Source organism: Heliangelus exortis, chromosome 12, assembly GCF_036169615.1.
Source record: "Heliangelus exortis chromosome 12, bHelExo1.hap1, whole genome shotgun sequence".
Lineage (NCBI taxonomy): Eukaryota > Metazoa > Chordata > Aves > Apodiformes > Trochilidae > Heliangelus > Heliangelus exortis.
In genome coordinates, this window is record NC_092433.1 from 9620788 (window position 1) to 9632212 (window position 11425).

At 59.3% G+C, this 11425-nt stretch overlaps 2 protein-coding genes across 3 annotated transcripts; one reads left to right on the top strand and one right to left on the bottom strand.

The window, feature by feature from the left end:
* The first annotated feature begins 1142 nt into the window (after window positions 1–1142).
* On the top strand, window positions 1143–2801 carry LOC139801546 (histone H2A type 2-B). 2 transcript variants are annotated; one of them, XM_071755951.1, is made up of 2 exons: window positions 1143–1263; window positions 1339–2801. In XM_071755951.1, the coding sequence occupies exon 2, from the start codon at window positions 1414–1416 to the stop codon at window positions 1792–1794; it is 381 nt and encodes a 126-aa protein (XP_071612052.1). In that variant the 5' UTR covers window positions 1143–1263; window positions 1339–1413; the 3' UTR covers window positions 1795–2801. The 2 variants fall into 2 exon arrangements, with proteins under 2 accessions (XP_071612052.1, XP_071612053.1); XM_071755952.1 differs by having other exon boundaries at window positions 1215–1255.
* A 3723-nt stretch (window positions 2802–6524) lies between these two features.
* Window positions 6525–8209, bottom strand: H1-10 (H1.10 linker histone). Its single transcript, XM_071755953.1, has one exon. The coding sequence runs from the start codon at window positions 8050–8052 to the stop codon at window positions 7390–7392; it is 663 nt and encodes a 220-aa protein (XP_071612054.1). The 5' UTR covers window positions 8053–8209; the 3' UTR covers window positions 6525–7389.
* Between the last annotated feature and the right edge of the window lie 3216 nt (window positions 8210–11425).

Below are 11425 nucleotides of genomic sequence, written 5' to 3' on the forward strand. Positions count from 1 at the left end.
GTGCCCTTGCCAGTGTGTGCGTGTCTGTGTACCCCTTGCCAAGCATAGCCCATTGCTCCTGTTTCACAGGTAGAGCTCATATCTCCTCTCTATCTGCTGGGGAGACCAGCTATGAGCTGCTGAGCTCTCAGGGTGGCTCCTCATCACTCCCACAGTGACTTGAGGCAGGAGAATCACGCCATGAGCAGCTCCCGGCAGAATAAGTAGGTCTTCAGGTGCTGGAGTCATCACCAGGGTGCTTGTCCTTGCAGGAGCCGCAGAGGAGGTTTCTCTCTCTGCCTGCCCATCGCTCTCCTCCAGGGTGAGCAGCTCAGCTGCCCCAGCCTGTTCAGTGCTAACTGCGGGTGAGGCTTTTCCAAAGGTCACTGTCTCATCTCCAATGCATTTCAGGTCTCAAGTTGCTGTGAAGGGAGTGCAGGTGCTGAGCACGCGTAGGGGACGTTCATCTTTGCCTGCTCCGGGGAACATAATCCTTCTCTCAGGGAGGCAGGGGTGATTCAAAGACGCAGGGTACCCATTATCTCCCTCCAGGCTGTGAGCACCGGCAGCACCATCGCTGACAAAAACGCCCGTACGCTGAGGATTTCATAAGGAGATGTCACTGCTACAATACACCACATTTAAAGTGCAGCCTGAATGCTCGCCCAAGGCTGTTTGCAGCGATTGCTTCTACCTGGAGATGAGGTGACCACATTCAACCCGGCGTGACCTGGCCCCAAAAGCTGGCTCGGGGGCAACTTTCCCCTTGGCTGCAACTTGTTCTGATAGGGAGGCTGTGGGCGTTGTGAGGGGATGCTCCGGGAGGGGGGGACAACCCGATGAGGGGAAAACCCTCCGAGGGGTCCCCCTCCTTCCGTAGCATCCCCCCAATCCGCAGGCCGTGGCATAGGGATCAGCGCTGCGAGGACACCCGGAAGACCTCCGGCCAAACGCCCTCGCTCGCCCCGGCACAGCCACGAAGCAGCTACCGGGGTTGTGGGGGCTTCCTTAGCCGGTCGGCAGCACAGGTCCCCGCCCGCGGGGACCAGGAGGCAGAGCCGGGTCGCTCCCCGCCGGGCGCTGCCCTCGGCAGAACCGCGGCTCAGCGAGCCCTATGCAAATCAGGGATTGGCGCAGTAGCCAATCAGCGCTGAGCCGCCGGCGGCGGTAACCAATGGGAAGCGACGGGCGGCGGGGCGGGCACTGATATCCGAGGCGCGGCGGCGGCGGCGCGGTCAGTGCGGCGGCGGTCAGCGAGCAGGGCGGAGCGGCGGAGGTGTGCGGGTAAGGGCGGCAGCGGGCGGGGACGGTGGTGCTGCGGTCTGGCGGCGGCGTGTAACGGCGTTTATCTCCCTGCAGGCGCCGGGGCTGTTTGTGTGCGGCGCTTCTTAGGAGGAGGAGGAGGCGGCGGCGAGGGGCCGCTGGCTGCCGGCCATGTCGGGCCGGGGCAAGTCCGGCGGCAAGGCGCGGGCAAAGGCCAAGTCGCGCTCGTCGCGGGCCGGCCTGCAGTTCCCGGTAGGCCGGGTGCACCGGCTACTGCGGAAGGGTAACTACGCGGAGAGGGTGGGCGCCGGGGCCCCGGTGTACCTGGCGGCGGTGCTGGAGTACCTCTCGGCTGAGATTCTGGAGCTGGCGGGTAACGCGGCCCGCGACAACAAGAAGACGCGCATCATCCCGCGGCACCTGCAGCTCGCCATCCGCAACGACGAGGAGCTCAACAAGCTGCTGGGCGGCGTGACCATCGCCCAGGGCGGCGTCCTGCCCAACATCCAGGCCGTGCTCCTACCCAAGAAAACGCAGAGCTCCAAGAAGTGAGCGCTGCCCCCGGCCCCCCTCCCTGCCCCCGCCTCACTTCTGTCCCACCTCCCCTCCCAGTGGGGCCGGGGTTCCCTTTCTTATCCCTGAGCTTGGGCTATGTGATGAGCCCAGGCAGCGCCCCACCAGCCCTCCACTAGCCCCCCCCGCCTGGGCTGCGGCAGGGTGCTGGGGGAGCATGGGTGAGATCAGGCCCTGCTTGTACCCCTACTCTGCCCCTCTTACCTCTGAAAGAAGTGTTTTTGGAGGAGGCAGCTGGATCACAGCTGCTGGCGGTGGTGGCATTTGGAGTTGTGTGGTTGTGTCATGGTGCAGAGCTGCTGGTGGCTGATGAGGACTGTTTGGGCTGGTGTGGGGATGGACACAGGCACCCCTGGCTGCCGCTGCTAGCCCTGGGGCTGTGAGGAGTCCCCCAAGCTGGTCCTGCTTGCCCTGGCATGAGGATGGGACTGGCTGCTGCTGCTGCACTCTCCCAGCAATGCCATCCCGGCTGCACTGCAGTGGGGAGGGTAGGGGGCTGGAAAATGTGAAAAGGAGGAAAAGTTTCTCCGTTGGCAAGAAGTGACTGTTAGTTTTTGTCCATGGTAAAGCTAGTGCATTGCCTGCTGTAAAGAAGCTCTGGTCCTATTTATTTTAAAGCCTTGTATTTTGGGGTACCTCCCTGCGAAGCTCCCTTCCTGCAGCTCCCTGGTTCAGTGGGTACTCGGAGACTTGGTGGTCCCACAAGCCGTGGGTCCCACTGGTGGGGTGGGGCGGTGGGTGTGGTGACAAATCCCCTCGGAGAGCGTCGCAAGGTCAGGCGCCTGCCAGGAGCGGGAGCTGCCATCTTCTGCCAGGGCTCCCCTCCTCTCCCGGCTGCAGAAGCCCTTCATGTTGCTGAGAGCTGCCCTGTACCCCAGTTGCACTTCTGGAAATGATGTGCTGTGTCCTTTCTGTTGTGTTTGTTTGTTTGTTCAACGCTATTTCTGGTTCTGAGAAATAAAGTGATGATGATATGTTAACTGTAACCCTCAATGGATTAGTATTTCTTTTTAAGAAAACAACCTTAGAGTTTGTATTAAAACCCCTTCTTAGTGCTGTTCAGTGGCTGTGGGAGCATGGGGGCAGGATATGGCTGTCTTGTGACACCTGGAAGAGCTGATGCAGGGGCAGCTGTCCTGGCTGCTAAGAGCAGCCCCGCTTCTGTGAAGGGACAGAGTCGTGTGTGCATGCAGCAGTTCCTAGGTGATTGGACTGTAGACTTTCATGATGTGTTTTTTAAATAGAAATAAACAGAAGCTGCTAATTTTTTTTTTAATGTGCTGCAAGTAGCATGTGTTCAGCCTATGGAATAAGCTGTTAATCTTGTGAATGCAGTAATTACTCTGCCCCTCAGTTTTGTTACTTACCTGGACTGGATAAACCTGGATGCTTGTCAGGTGGTTTTATGAAGAGGTTTTTCGTTCCTTTGGGACAAGTGGGAGCTGTGTGTTCATCAGTGTCCTGCTCATGGGGCTGTAGATGTGTCCCATGGCTGTGCAGGGGTACCCTAACATCAGGTGGGTGGGGGGCAGGCCGCAGCCCCACTGCTGTGGTGCAGACCCCCCTGGGATCTCCCCCCTCCTCTGGTGTCACTTGCCATGGGTGAGGTGAGGATGAGGGGTTTCCTTCCTGCTGACCTGTCTGTATCCACGTGTCTTGTTCTCACCTTGTTTTCTCCAGGACCTGTGTTCTGCTCAACCTGAGAGTGCTGCTTTGTATTAGAAAAAATGCAGACCTTGTGACACTGAAAAGAATGGTGCAACCCCAGTACCTGATTAAACTGGTTCCCTGATGAATGCTGTCAGATGTGCTGTGTCTTGTCACATCACCTATGGAAACAGGCTCTGGTGTTTGGGCTCGGTTTTCATCAAGCAGGAAAGGGCTAGTAAAACAGTGGTCCTGCTCACCCTTCTCTGAGTCTTTTCCTACCCCTGGGAGCAGATGAAACTCTTCTCTGTCTCTTCTTTCTCCAGGCATGTCACATTGCCTGGTTGCTCTGTCACTGGCAGGCCTTTCCCCATGCCACGGGTGCTTTCTCCAGCCCCCAGGCTGCCCTCAGGGTGAGGTTGCAGGCAGGTAGGGAGATGGGTGGGCATCTGGAGGTCAGGGGAGAAATGGTGATCCTGATGGGGAGGGTGGAGGCCTGGGGATACGAGGTGGTCTTGTTCTCTAGCACCCTCCCTCTTGGTTGGATGTCTCCCAGTTCACTGTCCTGATGTGTGCAAGCCAGAGTTGCTCCCTGTCTCCGTCTGGGAGGAAGGATTGTGGGAAGCTTGGACAACTTCCAGCATGGTCAGGGTGTTGGTAAGGTCTGTGCTGGGCTGTGGGAGGTGTAGGTCAGGACTGGAGCTGCAGGGTGGTCTGTAGGGCAATGCACCCCCTGCCCTATCTAATGTGCTGTCCAGATCAAAGGGCAGCAGTGAGTATTGAGCAGCTTGGTCTGCCCTGGGCAGGGAACAGGGATGGGTCAGGCTGCTGTGCTGCACACCCAGGGCTGAGTAATTCTGCAGCCACCCCGGCTGTGGCTCTGCCTGGGCTGGTGGGATGATACCTGCAGCATCACTAGAAGCTGGTGGCACAGGTGGTAACCTTGACACTGAGCTCCATCTGGGTTCTGAACTTCCTCTGCCAGCCGTGTGATGGACCAGCTGGGAAAGCTGAGCTGTTGCATAGCAGACCGAAGGAAATCCTGTCTTGCCAAGTGTTGAAGTTCTTGGCCTTCATCCCCTCCTAAACTTCACATCTGAACAACATTGTGACCAGAAGTGGAAGTCTTGGGCTTTATTAGAAGGCTGGAATAGACTTCCATTGTCACCATTACACCTCCAATTCAAAGAGATGAGTCTTGTGGTTTTTTGGAGCAGTGTTGCTGGTCTTGGCTCTTCTGAATGTTTCACAGCACACAGAAGCCATTTAGCTTGTAAAAGGGGAAGGACTTGGCTGAGAGGAGCCTTCCCAGAACTCATGAAAACCTGAGAGGGTGTCTGCAGGTCATTGTTTCCTCTGAGGAGATGACAGCGGGTATGTGAGGCTTTTTGGCTGCCTCAGGACACCTAAAGGAGCTGGACCTGGCACGGAAGCTCTCTGCTGTAGGAGGCTGTTGTGCATCTCACTATGTGCAGCAGTCTCCACCTGCTACATAACCTCAGCTCTGGGACTGTCAGTGGAGTCACTGGCCCTTCGAAGTCCTCAGGGCTTGGCTTTCTCTCCAGAGCCTGGCCCTCAGGGCTGGCAGCACTCAAGGGAGTTCCCTCAGGGATGTTCTGGCATCACGGCTCCTGGCAGACTCAGCCTGTGAGGTAAGGTACTGCCAGCCCCTCTGATGGAGATCTGGACCAGCATGGTGTCACCCTAATGCCCTCTCTCTGCCCACAGGAATGCTTCCCCTGGTTCACCCTTGAGCTCATCATGCTCCTTAGCACTCAGGGGATGTGCCTGGAGGGCAGAGCTGTGCCCTTGCTGAGACACGGTTGGTCTGACCACTCCTCCTGGGAGCAGGGACACCCCTCGCCTTGGCTCCAGGCAGCAGCCAGACCTCGGTGGTGGCATCCCCTCAAAACCTGCAGTGTCATCTGCTGACTGAGGAGCCAGCTGCAGACAGCGCTGGAATGCAGCAGCTCTACCGGTACCCCAGGGTATTTGGGCTCGGTGTTGGACTTTCATGGGCAGCTGATGGTGGGATGGCTGCCCCCAGGCACCGGCTGGGTGCTGTTCCTCTGACCCCTCCTTGTGGGTGCCCCGTGCATTGGGCTGCTCCTCTCTGAGCTCCCCAGGCACCGGCAGGGACCATGTTGCACCTCGGAGAGGCTGACAGCAGCTCTGGGGCCACGGATGCTCCTGCTCGATGCTCTCCGGAGGTGACAGTGGTGACAGCAGGGCTGGCCTGGGCGGGGGGGGGGGGTGATAACCACGGCGCCCGTGTGAGGCGCAGTGCAATTGCAACACCGCCCCTGGGGAGAGCAAACCTGCGGGCTGGGCTCTGCCAACTCCCTCTCCTGCACCCCCGGGATCCTCCGGGGCTCCCCGGTGACGGGTGCGGAGCTCTGGGTTCGGCCTCGGTTCCGCAGGCGGGGGGGCGGGATGGCCCAGAACCCTGGCAGGTCTTTATGCAACCTCGAGCTATAAATAGGAACCGAGGGGTGGGAGGTGGCTCCGCGGGGCCCGCGGTGGCCTCGGCTCCCAGCGCCTTCCCCCTGCTGTCACTCACGGCTGCGCACAGCGGGAACCTCAGCTCATGGGGGAAGGGAGGAAGAGCTCCCCGCAGCTGGGGCTGGGACGAGGGATGGAGGTGGAAGTGCCCCGGTCTAACCCGGCTGCTGGGGGAGGCCCGGTGGGGTCCTTACGGCGGGGTCCCCGCCGTGGGTTTCCCTCTTTTCCGCAGCACACTTTCCCCTCCCTCTCCCCCCCCCTCCGGCTCAGGGAGCTCATCCCAGCGCAGCCGCGTAGGGAGCGCTCTTCTCTCCAGGCTCCATAGAAGGGGAATCCTCATCCTCCTCCCCTCTTGCCCTTCTCGGCAGGCGCGGCGCAGCTTCCCCCGCAGGCAGGGAGCAGGCACCAGCTCAAGCCGCAGCCCCTCTGCCGTATCAAACATCCCGAAGACCCCGGCCAGTGGGACTCCCCCCTTCCCATCCGGGAACCCACCGCTCGGCTGCCTCGCCCCCGGGAGTACACAACAGCTCGACTTTTTTTTTTCTTTTTTTTAATCAATTTATTTGAAACGACGATAAATGAAAACAAAAAAACCAAAACACAAAAAAAACCTAAAAAAAAAAAAAAACCCTAAACAAAACCGAGAACAAAAAAACCACCCCACCCTCCCCCAAAAGTTAAAAAAATAACCAAAAACAACCCAACACCGATTTAAAAAAAAAATTTACAAAAACCAAACCAAATTAAAGGCCATTGAGGATGCGACCTGAACCGGCGTCCCGGCCCCCCCCGCCCCTGTCCCGCCAGGGGGCGGCCGCCCGCGAGCGCCCCGACGCCGCGGCAGCCAATTGGCGCCCGCCGGGCCGTTGCCATGGTGACGGGGGCCGGGAGCCAATAGGGGGCGCCTCCCCTTTTCGAAATGGCTGCGGGCAGGCACGGAGCGTGCGGCGGGAGGGGCGGGGCGCGGGCCCGGGCGGCGGGAGCCGGGAGCCGGCACACGTGGCGCGGGGGGCAGCGGGGGCGCCGCCGCAAAATGGCTGCTATGGAAACCGGGCGGGAAAAAAACCCTGTGAAGCACCGGGGGGAAAAGAGGGGTTGGGAAGGGGGGTGGGGAGTTGGGGGGGGGTCCGGGAACAGTCTACACGCGGGGAGGGGCACGGTCGTAAACAAAAGGGCGCGATAGGGGAAAGCCGCGGGAGGGAGATATGGCGGGTGGGGGGGGATGGAAAAAAATAAGGCGTCGGAAAGAAAGGGGAAGGGGGTGGCTGGGACAGCCGCAGCCCCGCTCACCGCGCACGGCGGCGGCTGCGGAGCCGAGTCAGCGACACAAAGACAAAGCGGGTCCCCTGGGGTCCGTCCTCAGAGCAGTCTGTGCGGCGGGGTTCACAGTCCGGGGGGCGGCGGGGAGCTCCGTGCGCCCCGCTCTCATGCCTTCCTGCTCTTGAGTGCCTTGGGCTTTGCCGACTTCTTCACCTTCTTGCCCCCGGGGGACGCGGCTGCTTTCTTGGTGGCTTTCTTGGGTTTGCCCTTGTCCTTCTTCGCCGCCGCGCCGCTGGCTCCCTTCTTGTGCGATTTCTTCTCGGGCTTCTTGCTCTTGGCCGCCGGCTTCTTCTCCGCCCGCCGGGACGTGGAGGCCGTGGCTTTCTTGTGGGACTTGTGGGTGCTGCTGCCCGCGCCCCCCTCGCTGCCGCCGCCTTCCAGCTTCTTCCTGTTGAGCTTGAAGGAGCCGTTGGCGCCGGTGCCCTTGACCTGGAGCAGCGTGTCGTTCTGCACCAGGGCCTTGATGGAGTACTTCAGGTAGGTCCTGCCGTTCTGCTGGTCGAACCAGGCCACCTTCTTGGCCTCGTTGTAGATCTTGGCCAGAGAGGAGCCATTGCGCTCCCCCAGCTTGCGGATCGTCTCCACTACCAGCTGACTATATTTGCCCGGCTGGTTCTTCTTTTTGTTGTTCTTTTTCTTCTTCGACGGCGACAACGACGAGCCGCCGCCGCCTTTCGCCTTCTTACTGGCGGCTTTCTTCTCCGGGGAGAGAGGCGCTTCCTCCGCCTCGGTCAGGGGCAGATCGGCTTCTTCCAGCTCCACCGACATTGTGTGTGTTGGGGTGGGGGGGGTGCGGGCGGTGGGATGGAGGCGGGGGGGCCGGGGCCGGTCAGGGGCAGCCGCGGCGTGGCGGAGGCCGGGCGCGGGGTGCTCCTGCCTGCCTGTTCGGACTCCGCTCGGCTCCGCGCCGCCGCGCTCTGGTAGGGCGGGCGCCGTCGCCGCCCCTTATATGGGCGCGGGGCGGACCACGTTGAGAACAACAACAGCCTGGTCCGCCGCCAGCTCCAACTTGTGCTTCTTGGGGCCCTTTCGCGGGGCTCCCGCTCCGCCGCTCGGCCCCCCCGCGCCGCCCCGCCCGCACCGTGCCCCGCGCCCCAGAGCCCCCTACCCCGCCGCCGCCTCCCCGCCCTCCGCCGCGCCCCGACAGCCGCCCCCCGCCGCGATTTCGGGGACGCGCCCGGCACGGCGAAGGGAGCGAGGAGGGGGGCGCCCAGCGCGGCGGCGGCTGGGGACCGGCGGTGGCCCCCCCGTGCATCGCTGTCGCTACCGCCCGCCGCCCAAGAGGGGCTGCTGCGGGGCTGGGGAGGCGGCGGGCGGCGGGGGGCGGTGGCGGCGGCGCTGGCCCCGGGTTCTCCGGAGGGAACTAACACAGGCGACGCCCTCCCGCGGCCGCCAGCAGCAGCGCGGAGACGCCGCGCCGAGGCCGGGGGTCCCCGCCCCGGCGAAGGGGGCCGTCCCCCCAACGACCCCAACCCTCACGGCCGCCCGGACGGGCTCCCCCCAGAGGGTAGCCCTGTATGTTCGATGTGCCCCCCCCCCCTCGGCGGGCATCGCCCCGCAGTGGAGGATGCGGGCAGCGCGGCGTGTCCCGGTGTGCTGACGGTGGGGGGACTGTGGGGACCCTCAGCTTGGCACAGTGCATATGTGTGTATGTGTGTGAACCGCGGATCCTCGCCCCGCCGCAGGCCTGCATGGGCTGGGGGGGGACCGTGGGGGAGCAGTGGCTCTATGAACCCACCCCCCAATACACATATACTCCCTCCCAAATCCCACCGCCGAACGAGGCTTCCCGGGGGAAGCACAACGCCCGCTTTGCAGAGGCATGGGGCCGACCTGGAGGGGCCCTTCTGCCCCCGCAACTAGGAGTGGGATGCGTGTGCTTCCGACAGGGGTGGGAGTGCAGAGGGGGAGGGGGCTGCAGCCGGCACACCGGGGGCCTGGGTGGGAGCAGCAGGCTTGTGCAGGGACCGGGACACATGCACAGGGGTGTGCATACGCGGACACACACGTACATGTACACATTCACACGCACATGCACACACAGATCCGCACACTCTCGCTCCCCACCCCCGCACGCCGCGCCAAGCCCGCACCGCCCTCCACCTTCCATCCCTCCTCCTCCTCCTCTCCCTCGACTCCTCTCCGCCATTTCCCTCGCCCGGGCCCCCGCAGCCGGAGGGGACAATCCCCCGCTGCCCGAGCTGGGCGGGGGGTCCCTGGGGCCGGGCACTCCCCTTGCCGGGGGAGGATCCTTCCCGGCCGTGCCCCCCTCCCCCTCATCCTGCAGCGGGGTGTGCTGTGCTGTGTCCCCTGAGAGTCGAGCCCCCACAAACAGAGGGGCTCTGCACCCCTCGCAGCGGCCCTGGCCAGGCTTCCCTCTGATGAGTTGCGTCCAGCCTCTGGGAGCCATGGGGAGCTTAGGATGGGGGGGAGGGGATTGGGGGAGTTGAAGGGGGAGAGCGGCCCCAGGACATCCAAAAGGAACCTCTTGACCCCGGGTCTGGCAGCATCACATTCCCATCCCACCCCTCCCCCCCCCCCCCCGGGATGAGGCACCCACAGCCACGGCTGCAATGGGGGTGGGGGGTGGGCGGGTGCCTTAGGAGGTGTAATATGTGTGTGTGTGTGTGCGTGTGTGTGTGTGTGTAACGTGCAAATGTGTGTCTACGTGTGTAGGTCTGATGCTGTACCCAGATGGAAAGGCAGAGCTGAGCTGTCTGTACACTATGGGTGTATAGGGGGAGCGTGTGTGCCATGTGTGTTACAGATATGGAATATACAAGGGTTATTATTTATTGTAATAGCTATATGTAAATCTACAAGAAATATAAGTGCACACATACGCATGAAATCCTAGGTATATATTTTTAAATTACTGACATAAATATATAAATTTTTAATGAAAGGATCTATGGGGTGAAGCTCTGTGTGTGTGTGTGTGTGTGTGTGTGAGAGAGAGAGAAAGAGCTTCTCTGAGAGCTACACAGAGGATGGGAGAAAACAGCCCCAGTGGACACACACATTCTCTCCCCATATCTCCTTATACAGACACAGCGTGTCTTGTTGCCATACACATATCCCTCTCATATACATATATACATATATACATATATAAACAGCTGCTCACACGTATACACATGCTCCTCTCACATGCTCTGTGTATGCATGAATACACATACACTGAGAGCTGTTCTCACACCATTACTCTTGCATACACACAAATACAGGTATATATGCATAGATACTTATAAACAACTATAGAGACACTTCTCACACATCCTTACACAAACACACACTATTCTCTCTCCATATAAATGCATATAAGTTTATATACAGCTCTCACACGATGCTCCTTTATTTTGCTGTCTGAATGCACACACATTTGCACAAATACTTACTCTTTCCCTACGGGGTTGTTCATATACACACGTAATTCCCCCACTACACGGGGGACCTGGTCACCCAGCCCTTGCTACACACACATCCTGATATGTACATGTTCATCATACACAAAGAGAAGAGAGCTGTTCACACACACCTGATTTGCTCACTACATATAAGTACACAAATATTTAGGGAGAGCTGTTCACACACACAAATTCTCCTGTGATACACACATACTCCTCCCCTTCCCCCATGTGAATATTTACGTGTGCACACACACACATGCATATGTGTATTTATACAAAGAAATGTTCTCAAACACACGAAATTCTCTCACGATGTATTTATACATCCATATATATTTAGAGCTGTTCTCACACCTTTCTCTCATTACATATAAATATACATATATGCATACTTACTTATAAACACACCACAAAGCTGTTCATACACACAGAATTCTCTCACTGTATTAAAAGTATGCATATACACAAATGCCAAATAGCTCTGTTCTCTCACACACCCCTCTCTTGATATATATATACACATATATGTATGCACATATATAGAGAGAGCTGTTCACGTACATATTCTTTCTCTTGCTTTACACAAAATATACATAACAAAAGGAGCAAGGGCAATTCATGCACTCACACACATTTTTCCATCACCTCCCCCCATATCACCTCTGAGGTGCATAAATATATGTATATATCTCAATACATTCTCCATCTGTATGCATATGCATAAGTAGAGA

Bases quoted from the DNA above. Each gene is read 5' to 3' on its own strand.
- LOC139801546 (XM_071755951.1), top strand. From the start codon at position 1,414: ATGTCGGGCCGGGGCAAGTCCGGCGGCAAGGCGCGGGCAAAGGCCAAG.
- H1-10 (XM_071755953.1), bottom strand. From the start codon at position 8,052: ATGTCGGTGGAGCTGGAAGAAGCCGATCTGCCCCTGACCGAGGCGGAG.